The following is a 19,203-nucleotide window of genomic DNA, read 5'->3' on the forward strand; positions in this document are numbered from 1 at the left end:
CTGGAACGAATTATGCTCGCAAACCAAGGTACCACTGTATTATCAAGAAAAACATCTACAGTAGCTTCCTTTACTATTTGCATATCCCTGTAAACGAGTGATGGCAGAAGAGGGTGCCAGATGGTATCAATAGTTTCAAAGTTCCAGTGATGATGTGTATCACATTGTAAATTGGTGAAGTGCACTGCAAAAAATCAAGCAAGCTTTGTGCTACAGAACTTAATGTTAATAATTCACTTCCAGGGTTAGTACATTTGAAAATAGATTTAATCTGATTCAAGTTAAAAGTATTTTTAAAGATTCCACGGCATTAAAGCAAAACTAGACACAGCACAAAACACTTTTTTAAAGTATAAATTCACATTATTTTTTTAATCTGCAGAAGTTAGCTATCAAAAAAAATGTCAGCAACAGAACAGTAAAGAGTTCTGGGTAACTACCACTTAAAAGCAGTTATTAGTTATTGGACTGACACATGATAATCATTGCATCATGACAGAGGCAACACCTATTAATTTCTGAATGAGCTGGGCACTTACAGTCAAGAGTCAAGTTCACTGAAAATCACATAGGCAATGGATAATGAGTCTTGATCTCTGATCCAGCAGCTTGTAATAGTTACTATACCCGATTATTACTTTTGATCAAGTTAACTTGAATCAATGTTTTTGCTAATATCTTTTCTAGTAGATACTATAGGTGTGTCATTGTGGATGGATGGGTAATATCCCATTTCCTGCAAGCCATGCAGAAGGAATCCACACTGGCTTTTGAATCTCTCCTACTTCACCACAGGGCTCTGCTGCCCTGTTCAGTTTCGTTCCCTAGTGAGAGGACATTCTTTCCATTTTGTCAAAATCTGAGTACCCAAAATACAAGGCAAGGGGTAAACACAAGCTGCTGGACTGTGCAAATCATGATTCCCTAATCAGAACTGATTTATTTTTGGAAAAAATAAAGACTATTGTGCATATTGTTAGGCCAGTGAGGGTGTAAAATGTTTTCCCTCTCTGTGTCTGTGAAAAAAGCCTCCCTCAGGGCCATGCATATAAATGAACCAATGTATTTCCATCAATCTAAATTTATTTCCTCTCACACTCAGTATCAATTTATTTCAGCCACTATCATCTCAACAGAGAAAAAAAATATTAAAAGAGAAAACTGTAATGCATGAGGAAGATTAATGTAAGAGAAACCAGATAGCTGACACTGTAAACATGCCCAGTAGATCATGAGGAATCAAAGGGAAATTATTCTGTTAATTGTTCAGACTTCTAAGTTCTGGAATTTCTGAGATTTGTTCTGGTGGTCAAAATAGGCAGTTTAGCATTGGGCGTTTCCTTGACATTAGGTTATGATTGAACAGACATTTTTCGAATCATATAGTTCAAGATGCCGCCATTCTGGAAGTAGGTGAGCTCTACATCTGTGTCAAATCTCATGACAGCTTGAAAGGTCTTCCCAGTGTCCAGCTGTACAGAGGAAAAAGAGGGAGGGTGAAACTTTTAACAATGAAAAGAAAAAAAAAACCCAAACATTTTCAGACTGCTCCTGACAACAACATTTATTTTATAAGCATTCAAAAACATCTGTCATAGAAATATGCTGAGAGAACAGGGAGAAAAAAAGATGGTGAGTCAACAAGCAGAGATATGGCAGGACACTGCAATGGAGATTGCTATTTCAAGTTTTATTTAGACTTAATATACCGCACATCCCAAAGTAGCAGAAATTGGCTAACAGGAATAATAACTTTATTCTTATAATAATAACTTTATTCTTATATACCGCCAGCAATCTTGCGACTTCTAGGCGGTTTACAATAAGAGAAACTGTAAATACAATAAAGGGAAGCTGTACATACGACGAATTAAAGAGTATAGCAGTGTACATCTGATAACATTAATAATGTTAACGACAGTTTGTGTGCTGCAAGGCCGGAGGTGCCAAGCTATTTATACAGAAGTAGAATTAATCCGTAGATTGAATGGAGTGTTCATAATTAGTGATTAGGGTTACCAATTTACAAGTTCAAGTATGTGATGATGTTACGAGGGGGGCTGATGTTCCGGTTCGTTACCTAGGTATTTCAAGAATAGGTAAGTTTTTAGGTGTTTCCTGAATTCTTCATAGTTGTTTGTGTGCGTAATTAGTTTTTCTAGGTCTTTACCCCATATGGCTGCTTGATACGATAGCAGTTGTTGATGGTGTCTCTTATATTTGCACCCTCTAGCCGGTGGGGAGACAAATTTCATGTGTGTTTTTCTTTCATGTTTGTTGGTTGGGAATGAGAAGAGGTCTGTAATGCATTTTGGGGCTAGACCATTTAATACTTTGAAGCAGAGACATCCTAGCTTGAACTTCGTGTGTGCCTCCATCGGCAGCCAGTGTAGGAGTCGGTAGGAAGGAGTTATGTGATCGGACTTCTTCAGCCCGAAGATCATCCTGACTGCTGCATTTTGTATCAGTTGTAGTCTTTGCATTTGCTTCTGGGGGATTGTCAGATGGGTGATGTTGCAATAATATACATGCCAAAAACATTTGGTTCAGTATGGAGTAGGTTTGTCTTCAGATACTGAATTCTTTCTTTATTTTAGCATTTATAGATCACTTAGGGGTCCTTTTATTAAGGCATGCTAACCGATTTAGTGCATGCTAAATGCTAAGGCATCCATTATATTCTATGGGCGTCTTAGCATTTAGCGTGCTAAATCAGCGCACCTTACTAAAAGGACCCCTTATAGTCTAAGTCATTGTCTCTCAAACTGTGTGTCACGACACAGTGGTGTGCCCCGAAGAGATCCCAGAATTTTACATTATTTAAAAAAAATTCCCTTCATAAGTATACACTAGAATAGATGACATGTATGTAGTGTACGCAAGCGTCTGTATGTGCAAGGATACAACCGCCCAGACAAGCATCATTCTTTGACATGATTGGTTCTTGAAAACTAACAGCAAGTAATTTTAGTTTTATTTTTTTATGCAGTAGTTATCCTAACTTGAGCAACAAAGCAATCAAGGCTTTGTTACCATTTGGATCTTATCTTTGTGAACTTGGATTTTCCACTCTGACAGAAATTAAATTGAAAAAAAGAGAACGACTGCAGATGGTGGATGATGAAATCTGTGTTTGCTTGTTAACTATCGAGCCGCATTTTGAGTTAATTTGCACTCAAAAACAAGCACGTCCATCACATTGATTAGCAATTCTATTATATCTACTTTAGTTTCACCATTATTACAATTACCCATACATAGCTTAAATTAAACTTTTTGTTGGTTTTGTAATTTTATAATTTCAATTATAATGTGCTATGAAAATATTTGCTTCATTTAGTGTGCTGTGAAAAACATTTGCTCCGTTTAGTGTGGTGGAGCTAAAAAGGTTTGAGAGACTCTCATCTCAGTTTACATTCAGGTGTTCGAGGTTCTCTCCCTCTCTGTCCTGACGGGCTCACAATCTGACTAAAGTACCTGGGGCAATATAGTATTAAGTGACTTGCCCAGGATCACAAGGAGCAGGGCTTGAACCTGCAACCTCAGGATGCTGAGGCTCAGTGGCATAGTAAGGGAGTTGCGGACGCCCTGAGCGCCAAGTCGGTAGGGGGTGCTGGCACCGCTCCGCCACATCATGCCACCCTCGTGCCATCCCTCCCCCCACCCCATACCTCCATATTATCTTCACTAGCACGAGCAACTTCTGTCTGTTGCTCGCACCAGCTTGGCTCCCCTCTGAATCATGAGGCCAGGATGTTTTGTCAGAGAAAATCCAATGCTAGCATGAGGAGCATGACGCTACTCGCGCTGGCGAAGATTAAGGGGGAGGGAGGGAGAGCGCAAGTGTGGAATGGGGGGCGGGAAGGAGCAGAGGGTGCGCGGAAGGAGCGGGGGGCACAGAGAGGAGGGTGCAGGGGCACCTCCTACCCTTACTACGCCACTGCTGAGACTGCAGCCCTAACAACTAGGCCACTCCTTCACTCTTGTCTCATTCAACCCCATTAATGTCAATAGAGGAAGCAATTTTACAGCAATTGGCTGGCCCAGAACGTCCTCTCCGACGTCAGAATTAACGTCGGGTGGTGAGAGTTGGTCGGCCCCACGGGGAAGGGAAGCAGGGAGAGCTCAGAACTTGGTGCCAGCCTGTTCCCCGATGGTGGTGGTGGCAGCTTATTCCCCGATGGCGGCGGTGGCAGCCTATTCTCCAGCGGCAGTGGCAGCCTGTTCCCCAGCGACAGTGGCTTGGGGGAGGGCAGTGAGAAGGGAAGCAGATTGGGCATCCCTGCTCTAGACGAGCTGCACTCAAGGGGCTAAAGAGCCGCATGCGTCTCGTGAGGCGCAGTTTGCTCACAACTGGCTCAGTTGGTCCTCGTTTTCCGTCTCTGGGCAAAAGAAAGAAATTCACACAGCCTCCAATAGTTATACAGCAAAAGCTTCCAGCTTCTGCTTAACACAGTAGATTACAACCAACTGGCACAACCCCTCTTGCTTCTTCTGCCTTTTAATTGAGAAGCTTCTGACTGATGTTACACAATACAGATCAGCAGTTACATCTGTGAGTCATAAAAATGACCTATCAGCAATTAAAAGGTAAAGTCTTATAACTGTCAGCAGTTAGGTGGAAAATCCTTGTTAAAGTCCAGGCATTACAAGCAATTAAATCATACCAGGACTTACACTGAAGTTCAGATGGATGATGGTTGGGGTGCGACTATTGGTAGGAGCTGGGGGTTTCATTAGAAAAATAGAGTTGGAATCAAAGGTTTGGTGTACCTCTCTCTCTCTCTCCTCCTTCCTCTTTCCCCCTCTTGCCTTTCCTCTTCCCTCTCCTCTCCCCTCTCTTTATGTTGCCTAGGTATGCGTGACACACAAATAGAAGATTAGATTAGAGTTAAGATTTGGAACAGCAATCCATCACACTGGTCATATGGTCATCCAAGCATCTGCCGCTTAAAGCGTAATCTGTTTAGAGTAGCATTGGAGGCTGAATTGCCCGCCCACTGCCTAATCCAGAGCATCTGGCACACAATCCACTCCTTCCATAATCAAATGGGGATAGACTTCCTCCAGCTCTGAAGGACTATGCTGCAACCCAGTATGACAGGCCTATGCAGAGCGGTATTATAACTTTCTCTGATCTACTTGTAATTCCCTTCTTTATCATGCCTAACTTTCTATTTGCTTTCTTCGCTGCTGCCACACATTGTGCCGACGGTTTCAGGGTCTTATTTATCAGTACACCCAGGTCCTTTTCCTTTTCGGTACCTCCAGATTGGCTGGTAGGTTTGGAGCATTAAAGGTCAGCGCTTCACTTTGTGCATCACCAGGCAATGTCTGGGCATTGCTTGGAGTGCTCATTTTAATATTAATGACCCTGTTGTACTACATTTACATAATATTATCAGAGGCTGCTACAAAGCACGGAAGCTAAACTACTTCAATGCTAAACCAATTAGAACTGGAGTTGGCAGAAGAGGAATCTCAGACCTCTCAGAAGAAGAAAATTATCTCACCTGTTTATATTTTACAGTGCAGGTATTGGAAACAGGCTGGAATACCCCGATGCATAGAAGTCTACAGCAAAATGTGGCATGTATGTGAAAGCTTGCAGCATTAAAATAAAAATGGTTGCATAAATTTGATTCTATTTGGCAGTCCTTCACAAATTGGGTGCAAAGTTAATATTTCTGCTATTGACAATGCCATATTAACTGATACATGGGGGGTGGGAAGGGAAGGTAATATTGAAAAAAACTTTAGTTTGAGCTTATACCATTTTTCATTGTTTTTCTTATCTTTAATGTCGACAGGTTTTTATTATACTTCAATGACGACTGTACTTTGACCCAAAAGAGACATGCACTTTGTTAACCACTGTATTATTTAAAAACAAAAAGTTAAATATTAAAACCTGGTTCTTTGAGCAAGCTTTTGCTGATTTTTTGTAATTTGACCATGAACGAGGCCATTGCCTGCTAGGGTGACCAACCGTTGGTCATGAGTTTAAGGGAGATTTAGTTGCAACAAATTTTGCGCTTTTTTAGTGTCGCAGTGTCACTCCAGCAAATGTTCACGGAATGGATAATATTAAACAAAACAAGTTCCTTTACAGGTCACCCACATCATTAACACTCGCAGGGGCAGATTCTCAAAACTAAAATCTGCCTTTAACGTGCTCGCTAAACCGGTTCCAGCCTGTTTAGCGTGCATGTATTTTAGCGGCGGATTATCAAAACGGCTTATCGAGGTCTTTTCCAAGTTTTCTAGCAGTCTGTGATACTGCCATGCAAATATAGTACAACAAGGTCATTAATATTAAAATGAGCACTCTGAGTGATTCTCTGTAATCACCAAGTGATTCTCTAACCTCGTTGTGCCACATTTGTAGCCACAATTTGCCGCCAGGTCTGAGCTGTCATTGCCTTACTTTCTGATCAGTGCCTGAGCACTGATTGGCTCAGGCACTAACAGGAAAGTAAAGTTTGACAGCTCAGACCTCCCATGCAAATTTAAATAAAAAACCCAAACTCCAAATTGAAGATTTCCCCTCCCCCTTACCTTGTTAATGATGGCTAGCTGGAGGAATGCCTTATCCTTCCGGCCAGGAGACACGCATCTTCAAAATGGTGGGCCTTCCCTTCCCCATAGGAGGGACTAAAACAACCTGGGCCAATCAGAGCCTTAGGCCCCTGGAGGGGAAGGCCCACCATTTTAAAAAAAAAAAAAAAGGTGGACCTGCTGGCCGGAGTAGGCATCCCTCTGGCCTGCCATCATTAACAAGATAAGGGGAAGGGGACGGGGTTATCAGAGGCATGGGGGTGTCGGTGAGGGGGGTGCATGACAGTGGGAGGGAGTGTGTATCTCTCCCACTGCTGGGGGGGGGGAGGGGTCAGAGGAGCATTGCTTGGCCGGAGGGAGTGGGCATCTCTCCTGCTGCCAGGAGGTTGTCAGGGGGGGGTGTTGCTTGGCGGTGGGAGGGAGTGGGTTTCTTTCCCACTGCTGGGGGGGGTGTCAAGGCAAGACATTGCTTGGTGGTGGAAGGAAGTGGGAATCTCTCCCGCTGCTGGAGGAGTGTCAGGGGAGGCGTTGCTTGGCGGCGGGAGGGAGTGGGCATCTCTCCTGCTCTGGGGGGGTATCAGGGGAGGGAGTGGGCATCCCTCCTGCCGATTTTCAATTTGTTTTGGGGTTTTTTTGTGCATTTATTTTGTGCATGTGCTGATCACTATCACCAGCGATGGGCACAGGCAAATTTAGCGAACCTTCACTACTCTCCGCCAACCTCTTTTGCATGCGTGTTATTTGGAGAATGATTCGCTTTTTTAAAATCACTACAATAATGGCTGCAACAGCAGTCCATCAGTTTTTAACGCAAAATTTTGAGAATCTAGCCCACAGTCCACCTCTTGGTAAGAAACTGCCGGTAGTGGTCAAATCTCTTTCTCTCTCTCCCTGTGGTTGGGTCCCTTTCTTTCTCTCCTTCCTTCCTTCCTCCCTCCCTACCCCCAATGATCATGTGTGGTCTGGTCTCTCCTTCTTTCCTCCCTCCCCCCTACTTCCATCCCTCTTTCTAACTTTTCATAGCTGCAGGCAGTGCTAGCAATTAAGGTAGAGCACTGCCGGCAGGCTAGATGGCTCCGGTTTCTCGTGGTCTCTTCAGTCAGTTATTTAACTAACTGTTCCGGTGTAGCAGGGACTGGAGAGGTGCATGAGATTGGAGTCAGCTAGCCTGCTGGCAGTGCTCTGCTTTAATTGCTAGCACTGCAGGCAGCTATGAAAGGTTAGAGAAAGGGAGGGAAGGCACCATGGCTACCAGGCAGGTGGTGGTAGCAGGTGGCGGGTGGTGCTGAGGAAGCAAGGGAGCCTATTGGAAGATTGGAGCTGGGGGAGAGAGATCATGATGGCGTGAAAGACAGATGCGCTGAGTTGAGTTTTTTCCCTGATGGAAATTTGAACTTTTTGCCAAAATATTTTCATTTACCTTTGGGGTTTTCTTCTTCTTTTTTTCATTATGGGGATGCAGAAAGGAAGTTCCCAGCCATGTCCTCCAGCAGCCGGGAACTCGAAGCATCTGATTCAAACAACCATAACTGGAATGGTTGCACACCACGTGACGGAGGCATCGTCGGCTTTGGGAGGAATGCCGGGCAAAACGGTAGACCTCAGTGTCTATTGGGTTTCTCTGAGCCCAGATCAGGAGCAGGCTCCCCTCCAGCATGGAAACAAGAGCACAGTAGGAAAGGAGACAAATCAGTCCTCCCAAGAGGTAAGGACGACATCTACCTCTGGAGGAGCAATAGGATCATTGGTGAATGTTTGCCCTGCTGAAGTCTGGATATCGGTATCCTGCGAGGAAGTTGAAAAAACTCCCTCTTTTGGTAGTGAGTCCATCTACTTTGGAGAGATGACAAAGCCTGCCATAGTCAACTTGGATGCACTGTGGAAAGTTACTGAAGTTTTGGATTCCAACTTGAAGAAAGCAGTGACAATTTTGTGTAATGACTGTGTGGAGCTATTAATTCCTTGGTGAACATTCAAGGTGAAACACTACAAGAACACAGTGAGAGTATTAAAAAGTATGAAGAACAGCTTAATCATATTAAGACTCTATAAGTGGAAATTATTAAAGAAAGGTCATATATCCAGAAAAAGTTAGAATTCATAGAAAATAAGCAAAGGAAAAACAATTTGAGAATGTTAAATTTTACAAAATCTCCGATTGTATCAATTGTTGAAATAATGTGGCGATATATGAGAGAAATATTGATGATTCTCACAGAGAATTTACCACCTATTTTGAGAGTTCAGTATTTAACCCATGGGAACAAATCGGGGAGCTCTACTATTACTGATACAACGTTTAACTTCAGGAAAGGGAACAATGATGCCATGAGACGAATGGTAAAGAGAAAACTCAGGAACAGCTCCAGAAAGGCACAGACAGTGGACCAAGCCTGGACCTTATTCAAGGACACGATGAAAGAGGCACAAAACCGGTATATACCCAGATTTAGAAAAGGGTACAGAAAGAATCAAGCAAAAGACCCAGCATGGTTAACCAAAGAAGTTAAGAAGGTGGTAAGAGATAAGAAAATATCCTTCAGGACATGGAAAAAGGACAAAACCGAAGAAAATTGGAAAGAGCACAGGAAGCACCAAAGAGAATGTCACCGCGCAGTCAGAAAAACAAAGAGAGAGTATGAAGAGAGACTTGCAAAGGAGGCACGGACTTTAAACCTTTCTTCCGATATGTGAAAGGGAAACAGCCGGCAAGGGAGGAGGTGGGACCCCTGGACGAGGGGGACAGGAAAGGAGTAGTAAAGAAGGAAAAAGAAGTAGCGGACAGATTAAACACTTTCTTCTCGTCGGTCTTCACAAAGGAGGACACATCCAATGTACCAGAACCGGAAAAATTCTTTAAGGGGGACCAAGAGGACAAATTATCGTGCATAGAGGTAAGCCTTGACGACGTACTCAAACAGATAGACAAGCTAAAAACTGACAAATCTCCGGGCCCGGACGGAATCCACCCAAGAATACTAAAAGAACTTAGAGATGAAATAGCGGAGTTACTGCAGCAGATTTGCAACCTATCCTTAAAAACGGGGGTAATACCGGAGGACTGGAGGATAGCAAATGTTACACCTATCTTCAAGAAGGGATCCAGAGGCGACCCGGGGAATTATAGACCGGTCAGCTTAACCTCAGTTCCGGGGAAGATGGCCGAAGCGATAATCAAGGACAGTATCAGTGAGCATATAGAAAGAAATAAGCTGATGAGAACAAGCCAGCATGGTTTCTGTACTGGAAGATCTTGCCAAACGAACCTGCTGCACTTCTTCGAAGGGATAAGCGGACATTTGGACAAAGGTGACCCCATAGACATAGTATACCTGGACTTCCAGAAAGCCTTTGACAAAGTACCTCACAAGCGCCTACTAAGGAAACTGTGGAACCACGGGGTGGAAGGAGACATACACAGATGGATCGGTAACTGGCTGGCGAAAAGGAAGCAGAGGGTAGGAGTAAAGGGACACTATTCTGACTGGAAAGGGTCACGAGCGGGGTCCCACAGGGGTCGGTGCTGGGACCACTGCTATTCAATATACAGTATTTATAAATGACCTGGAAACAGGGACAAAGTGCGAAGTTGTTAAATTTGCAGATGACACGAAACTCTCCAGAAAGGTTAGATCTGTAGAGGAATGTAAAGAACTTCAAATGGACCTGAACAGACTGAGTGAGTGGACAAATAAATGGCAGATGAGCTTCAATGTAGAAAAATGTAAAGTTATGCACATAGGGAAAGGGAACCCGATGTACAACTACACAATGGGGGGGATGGTACTGAGGGAAGGCAACCTAGAAAAGGACTTGGGGGTTTTGGTAGATAGAACAATGAAGCCGGCGGCACAGTGCGCAGCGGCCTCAAAAAAGGCAAACAGAATGTTGGGCATTATCAAAAAAGGTATCACTACCAGAACCAAGGAAGTTATCCTCCCGCTGTATAGGGCGATGGTGCGACCGCATTTGGAGTACTGCGTTCAGTACTGGTCGCCGGACCTTAAGAAGGATATGGCGATTCTCGAGAGGGTCCAGAGGAGAGCAACAAAAATGATAAAGGGCATGGAAAACCTCTCATATGCTGAGAGGCTGGAGAAGCTGGGGCTCTTTTCCCTGGAAAAGCGGAGACTTAGAGGGGATATGATAGAAACTCATAAGATCATGAAGGGTATAGTGAAGGTAGAGAGGGACAGATTCTTCAGACTAGCAGGGGCAGCAAAAACTAGAGGGCACTCAAAAAAATTGAAGGGAGATAGGTTCAGAACAAATGCTAGGAAGTTCTTCTTCACGCAGAGGGTGGTGAACACCTGGAATATGCTTCCAGAGGAGGTGGTAGAGAAGAGTACGACTTTGGGGTTCAAAAGGGGATTGGACGAGTTCATGAAGGAAAAGGGGATCCATGGGTACAATTAGAGGGTTACTATACAGTACAGAAGGCTGAAAAGTAATAGAATAGTAGAGTAATAGATCACTACAGGTCATTGACCTGGGGGGCCACCGCAGGAGCGGACTGCTGGGCGTGATGGACCTATGGTCTGACTCAGCAGAGGCAATGCTTATGTGCTTATGATACGGCTGGAGGGGTTGATGGTGAAATGAATCAAAAATTTTCTGGAGAATTCCTTGGAAGAAATTACTGAAAGAACTACTCTTATTTGCCTTGGAATATGATAGGGATTTAATTCTTCGTACTTATTTCAGACATATTAATGACCAATATCTCAGCTCAACAATTCATTTGTTTCCTGATATATCTGAAGTGACAGGGAAGAAGGAGGGACTTTTTGGCTTACAGGTCTAGGGTCCAAGCTTTGAGAGCATCTTTTATATTAAAATTTCCTGCAAAATGTTGTGTTTCACCAGGTGGTAAAAATTTTCTCTGTTTTGAGCAGAAGCAATTGTTGGAATTTATTGTAGCTAAGGAAACGGGTAGAGTAATGATAAATTTGCCATCTTATTACAATTTGACATGTCTGCAGCTTTCGATGTCATCCATCATGACATTCTGACTCATCTGCTCTCAGAGATAGGCCTTGATCATGCAGTTTTACATTCGTTTTCTAATTTCTTACGATTACATTCTTATACTGTTAATATGGATGGTATAATGTCACTTCCTTGGAAGCCGTTGTGTGGGATCCCACACGTTTGCCTTTATCTTCCATCCTTTTCAATATTTATATGTCTACTTTGAAATATCTTGATACATCAATCTTTGAATCTCTTTACATTTATGCAGACGACATTTTCATCCTTCTTGGGGTAGATTCGAATCTCTCAAATCTTTCCTTGGACATAACTCAGTGTATAACGAAATTACAAGCTTGGGCATTTTCTGTTCAAATGAAATGAAGCCAAAACTAAACTCTTATGGCTCGATCCAAAATTGGATCATTTTCCTTCTGTTTTCTTGTCGGGTATTTCTCTACAGATTGACTTTTCCTCCAAAATCTTGGGTATCATCATAGACTCTTCCCTCTCATTCAATGAACAAATTAACTCTCTAGTAAAAATAAATATTTCTTAAGCCTTCACATGTTGAGAAAAGTTAGGTCCTGTTTTCAGTAGCAGCATTTCTCTGTTCTTGTTCAATCTATTATCCTCTCTTGGTTAGATTATTGTAATTCAATCTATTTAAGTCTAACCAAGAATAGCCTGCAGAGGCTCCAGTTAATTCAGAATACCGCGGCTAGGTTGATTTTCAGCAATGGTAAATTTTAGCATGTATCTCTGCTATTGCCCAAACTTCATTGGCTCCCAATATTTTCTAAGATACACTTTAAATGTGTCTATTTAACTTTTAAGATTCTATTTGGCATATGTTTCTCACTTGTATCTCTTTCCTGGAACTCTCAAAGATTTGGTCTAGTCAGGACCATGCAAAAACTTAAACTGTCTTTTCCCTCTCTTAAAGGAATTGCTTCTATTGGAAAATTAGAGAAATCCTATTCTTTTAAATTAACAGAAATATGGAATGATATTCTCCTAAGGCTAAGAGAATTAGGTTCACTCCATCTCTTTCGCAAAAATCTAAAAACATGGCTATTCTCAAAATTATAAGTTTATGTCTACTTCTTTATTTTTATTTGATGTAAACTGAGTCGAGTTTTATTATATGAAGATGACCGGGTCTATAAATCTAAGTTTTAGCTTAGTTTAAGATCAATAGCTTCTCCTATAGCTTGATACGTACTGACTACCAATTTTGTTCATCCAATGCTGTCTTCTTAGTAACATATACATTCTTTTCTATGACTTTTCTTTTTCTTGGTCTCTAAAATTGTGGATTAAATAATCAAAATTTTCTAATGTTTGGTGACTATGTTCACCATAAAAGATCATGTGGTTTTCAAATGAATCTGTATTCAAGTATTGTATGCTTGCTTTTGAAGTTATTAATTCAATTAAAAAAATATGGGAGCTGGGAGGATCCAAAATTTAGCTCATTAGCTCTCTAATAGAGGAGTTCCCGGGAAATACAGGAGAGAAGCAGCAAGCAGGGACAGGTTTTACACCCACTTCTGAATCCACTATGTGCAGAGGGGGTGGGGTAAACTTCAAGCAGCAAGCAGGAGAGCAACTCATTAATCAATCTGGTAGTGCCTGCTAGCTCAGCTGCTGAGAATAAACCAGGTGAGTTTCCACAGTTAGAAAGGCACAGGCTGAGGCATGGGAGGCAGAGGCATGAGGAACACAAGCATTGCAAAGAGAGACAAACCAAGCTTTCCAGCTCCAGACCTCACAGCTCTAAAGGGAACATAAGAATAGCCTTACTGGGTCAGACCAATGGTCCATCAAGCCCAGTAGCTCATTCTCACGGTGGCCAATTCAGGTACCTAATTCTTGGCCAAAACCCAAAGAGTAGGAATAGGTAGCAACATTCCATGCTACCGATCTATGTCTTTCTCAATAACAGACCATGGATTTTTCCTCCAGGAAATCGTCCAAACCTCTCTCAAAATCAGCCACGTCAAATGCTCCAACCACAACCTCCAGCAACGTGCTCCAGAGCTCAACCATTTTCTGAGTAAAAAAAAAACCAAACTCCTCCCATTGGTTTCAAAAGCACACCCCTGTAACTTCATCAAGTGTCCCCCAGTCCCTGCAATTTCCAATGGAGTGAAAAATCGATCCACTTGTACCCGTTCTACTCTACTCAGGATCCTGCAGACTTCAATCATATCTCCCCTCAGTCGTCTCCTCTCCAAGCCGAAGAGCCCCATTACCCCCCAGTCGTTCCTCATATGAGAGAAGCCCACATCTTTCTCAAGATGAGACCATAGCTGAACTCAGTTCTCCAGGTGAGGTCGCACCATGGAGCGACACAGGGGCATTACAACATTCCCAGTCTTGTCAACTATCCCCCCCCCTCAATAATTCCCAGCATCCCGCTTGCCTCCCTGCAACACTTCACTGCAGGCAAGGAATCTGATTTCAGGCACTCAGCCAGGAAGGCGTGTAGGCAGGCTCAGTCAACTAATGATTATGAGAGATTAAGCCTAGCAGATAATAGCCTGGAAGAACTGTCTGATTATGCTTTGGAAACAGAATAGCAAAAGCCCACAGTAACTGTGGGCTCCTTTTACTAAGCTGCATTAGGGCTTAGCGCAGAATAGCACGCGTTGAATTGCCGCGCGTGCTAGACCTTAACACCAGCATTAAGCTAGTGTTAGTTCTAGCCGCATAGCGCGTGGTGTAGCACGTGGTAATATCCTGCATGCACTAAAAACGCTAGCGCACCTTAGTAAAAGGAACCCTGTGTGAAACGAACTCAGTGTTTTTAAAGCCACACCCTGAGATAGAAGTACTGGGGAGAAGGGGGGGAGGGAAACTCAGTAGCCTTCTACCTAAGTCTCTTGAAACCCAAAGAGATAATAGCATTCAAAGTGAAACATATAATTGGAATGCACTATGTTAATAAAGCCAACCATTTTGATGTTTAGTGGTTTTGAAAATAGACGTTTAACTTTTGGACGTCATGTGGGAAATGTCCAAAGTTGGACTTGGATGTCCTATTAAAAAAAGGCCCTGAGAGGGTCCTATGTGCCCAACCACAAAATCAGGACGTACTGTATATAACCATTAAAAGATTAGCTCTTCAAGTGTTTTCCATTTTACAAAGTTGTCTTACATTAAAGTTTTGGGCTCCTTTTACGAAGCCGCATTAGCGGCTTTATCGCACGCACCTTTTTTGCGCACGCTAACCCCTGCGCTAGCCAAAAAACTACCGCCTGCTCATGAGGAGGCGGTAGCGGCTAGTGCGGCTGGCAAATTAGCGCGTGCTATTACGCGCGTTAAACCGCTAACGTGTCGTCGTAAAAGGAGCCCTTGGTCTCAAACAGAAAAGAATGAACAATTCTGTCCTATCATCAGTCAAAAATTACTGATAAATTTTGGAGAGCTCATTGGAAGGGGAAAAAAAAGAATAAAAAACAATGAAGCACGGGAAGGACACAGTAGTTTTCCTCTAACTCAGTGTTTTTCAACCTTTTTACACCCATGGACCGGCAGAAATAAAAGGAATTATTTTGTGGACCGGCAAACTACTAAGACTAAAATTAAAAAAACACATTTCCGCCCCGTCTCCACGAGCTCGGTTCCCGCAAACCATTTGATCCCATCCGCACAAGCCTGTTATGATTTTATATTGAATGTATTTTATTAAAGCATAAAAAGAAACAATATTCTGTACAATTGTCATTTTATAAATACAAATATACAGAGCAAGGACCAACAAAACCCCTGTCTCCCCTCCCCTTCACATATATCCCCTCTATTATCAAGAAAACTGAACAAGCCAAATTATTACAGAATGCTACACAGAAATATCATGCTAACAGAATAGTGCAGTCACACTTGACAAGAATAGTGTTAGGGGAGTGCCCCCTGGTCAGAGAGAGCCCTAAGCCCGCTGGAAGCTAAAGAAGCACTGCCTAGGCTTTGCAGTCCCCAGTTATGTCTCTAGCAGGATATATATTTCAAATCTGATATATTCTGACAAAATAGAAATAAAATGATTTTTTTCTACCTGTTTCTGCTTTTATCTTCTTTTCACTCTTTTTCTTCCAGTGTCTGCCCTGTCTGTTGAATCCAGCATCTGCCCATTCCATCCACTGTCTGCCCCTTCCAGAAACTGTCTGTCTCCCCCTGCTCTAGACCACCCCCCATCATCTTCCCTCTGTTCTCTCATGGTCTGGCATCTTTTTCCTTTCATCTTTCTTTCCCTCCCCCCTGTGGTTTTTAGCATCTCTCTCTTCTCATTTCCTCCACTCAGATCTGATATCTCTCTCCTCTCTCTCTTCCCTTTCCTTCTCTGGTCTTCCTTCTTTATTTTCTGCCTCCGTCTAAATTAAATTCTTTCTTACTATGCAGTCTTCAGTTTCCCTCTTTTCACTGTGTCTACCCACTGTGTCTACCCTTTCCTTCACCCCTCCACTATCTCACTAACTCTATCTTCTTCCCCCATCCAGCATATGTCCTTTTTCTTTATCCCTCCTTCCATCCAGAATGTGTTCTCTTTCTCCACTTCCATTCAGCATTTGCTCTCCCTTCTCCCTACTTCCATCATCTGCCCTCTTCTCTCTCCCCACTTCCATCATCTGCCCCTCCTCTCTCTTTCCCCCCACTTCCATCATCTGCCCCTTCTCTCTTTCCCCCCACTTCCATCATCTGCCCCCTTCTCTCAATCTCTCCATCCACCACAGGCCCATCTCTCTCCCTTCCTCTCACCTTTCTTTCTGATTTTGGCAACAAGATCGGCAACGCTTCCCTCCTCCGGTCACGATGACATTCAAGATCGGCAATGGGCCTCCTTCTCCTCCCGGCATCAACAGCACTTCAGATCGGCAACGCGGTGCTCAGTCCAAAGCTTCCCTCTGACTCGAACTGCCTGGGCAGAAACAGGAAGCTGAATCAGAGGGAAGCTTTAGGCTGAGCACTGCTTTGTCGATCTGAAGTGCTGTTGATGCCGGGGTGGAGAAGGAGGCCTGTTGCCGAACTTGAGTGCCGTTGCGAGAGGGGGGGAGGCCCATTGCTGATCTTGAATTGCATTATGGGGGGGGGGGGGACTGCCAATACCGCTCATCGCCGTTGCAGCTCAGACGCTGCCAATGCCCCAATCCGATCTTGCCGGCCCTGCGCGGACTGGCAGGAATTTTCTGCGGACCGGCGGTTGAAGAACAGTGCTCTAACTTTTCAATCTTTTTATACCTATGGACCAGTGGAAATAAAAGAATTATTTTGTGGACCAGAACCGTTCTGTGGACCAGCGATTGAAGAACACTGGGCTAAGTCATGGGCCAGACCCCGCCCATCTCTGCCCCAGACCCTGCCCTTATAATAGTACTAATTGTAACACTATTTTTTCCATTCATTTTTCACACACAATATAATCTTATTAACATATAATGGTTAACCACAAAATTATACTGCTTCTCAACATTCATTCTTACCAGAACACAGATAACTCCTATGCAAATATGGGACTAAAAACTAAAAGTATTAATATATACAAATGAAACCCTAAGATTCAAGACTCTGCATGCAGTACAACCCCAGAGAAAAAGAAACAAATGCATTTCTTCCTGAACAATGCAAAATATAGACACAATTCAATCACTAAATTCAAAAGTAAAATCATTCTTTGTTGTCTCCCTCCCTCCATGCTGTGCCTTACCTTCTGGCCTGCTCCCGCCTGGCTGTTTTATGCCGCCCCTGGTGTTATCTTTGGGCCGGCTCCCTCTTCCTTACAGATGCAGTGCACAAAGCTGCGAGTAGCGGCTCCTCACGCCACATCTGGAAGCCTTCTCTCTAATGTTGCGACATCAGAGAGAAGACTTCCGGTTCTGATGCAGGACGTGCATAGGAGCTGCTGGCCGCGACTTTGTGCACTGCGGCAGTGAGGAAGAGGGTACCGGCCCGAAGATAACGCTGCATCGATCGCAACGTGGACAGACGGTTAAAGAACACTGTCTCGGGCCTGATGCACATGCTGGAATGGCAGGAAATTTCTGCGGACTGGCTCCGGTCTGCGGACCGGTGGTTGAAGAAAACTGATCTAGAGTAGAGAATGACACGGTGACAAAATTCATCACCGTTCCCGTCCCCGCGGATAACCGTGGGAAACCATCTTCATGTCATTCTTTAAGGAGAGAGGGAAGAATCAGAATATAAATGTCCACAACCACTGACCCTCAAGTTTTGCTTTGAAGAATGCTGGTGTAGAAGGACTGAGGTTGAAATAGACACTAGAAAATGACATGGGATTATTTCCCGCGGTTATCCACGGGGACGGGGACGGTGATGAATTTTATCACCGTGTCATTCTTTAATCTAGAGCATGATCAGTATCAGTGGATGCTGCCACTGATAATACCTCTCTGCACACAGATGAACGAATCGGAGAGATTGAGGTCATACTTCGCACACTCTGGTTTAGAAGTGAGGTTCATTCCTGTCATGGTATGTATGTACTCCCGGAGAGAGAATTAGAAATTAGCAGGTTGAAAGGGAAATATCCAGCAAAAAAAGTAGGATGCACAATTTGATCGTGGAGCCCAGATGTGCATGTAAACTAATTAGTCTACTGGGTGCTAACAACCAATTACTGGTGTCAAATGGAGGAGTAGCCTAATGGTTAGTGCAGTGGACTGTGATCCTGGGGAACTGGGTTCAATTTCTATGGCAGCTCCTTGAGACCCTGGGCAAGTCACTTAACCCTCCATTGCCCAAGGTACAAAAAAACAAGTTGTGAGCCCACTAGGGACAGAGAAAGTACCAGCATATAATGTGTACAGTGCTGCGTACTAGTAGCACTATAGAAATGTTCTATCAAATTGGGATTTTCGCCAAGTGTTGCGAACAATGGTTTTGTCAAAGCTCGATTATTGTAATGGCATTTATTTGGGACTGAAAACTCAAAAAAATCGGCATATAATGGAGAAAGAGGGGAAAATGAATGAGTAAATGAAAAGTGCTGGCATATTTTTTGAGCTTTGAGGACATGTTGAAAGAGGGAGATGATTGAGTCATGAATTGTTACACATTTTTTCACTTTTTCATTTACTATATTGTTTGAGTTTTTGGAAGCACGTTTCTTCACTTAGAGACAATATGATGTATCGGGCAAACTTACTTGGGCTTCAATAGCCATCACGAAGTCGACAGCCCGGGGGATACTTTATTAAATTACAGTTCCCCGATACTGAAGTCTCTAAAGTTTCTTACAGGTTTTATACTCATAGAATCATTGAGCAGTATTTCACTTTTCATTTACTCATTCATTTTTCCCCCTTTCTCAAATATATGTGAAGAGGTGTCCTCCTCTTCTCATATCTTTGCCGATTTTTTTGAGTTTTCATTCTTATATGCGGCAAGTTATTTAGTATTTCTCCATTTATTTGTGATTGCCATCAGTCCGTATTAATACTACAGAATAAAGCCTTAAAACACCAACCCCACGTTTCAAATCATTTATAGCAAAAAAAGGTGTATCCTGATGGTAAAAATAATTTTGATAATGAATTTCTAAACATGTTTTAATTATGATAACAAATAAACTGTTGTCATCAGTTCCTAACATTCACTTTTTCTATACATCTCTATTGGTGTTCTTCTTATTCCCTCTTTGAGCAATCAAACTTG

General features: G+C 43.0%; 1 protein-coding gene across 2 annotated transcripts in view; it reads right to left on the reverse strand.

Annotated features, from left to right (window-relative positions):
• Positions 1–249: 249 nt before the first annotated feature.
• ACO1 (aconitase 1) overlaps positions 250–19,203 on the reverse strand; it is a 173,277-nt gene continuing 154,323 nt past the window's right edge. For both annotated transcript variants that reach the window (XM_033920367.1, XM_033920357.1), the window contains exon 21: positions 250–1,472. In XM_033920367.1, coding sequence (XP_033776258.1) covers positions 1,353–1,472 — 120 coding nt within the window. In that variant the 3' untranslated portion in view covers positions 250–1,352. The remainder of the gene's footprint in view (positions 1,473–19,203) is intronic.

This window comes from Geotrypetes seraphini, chromosome 1, assembly GCF_902459505.1.
Source record: "Geotrypetes seraphini chromosome 1, aGeoSer1.1, whole genome shotgun sequence".
In the NCBI taxonomy this organism is placed as follows: domain Eukaryota; kingdom Metazoa; phylum Chordata; class Amphibia; order Gymnophiona; family Dermophiidae; genus Geotrypetes; species Geotrypetes seraphini.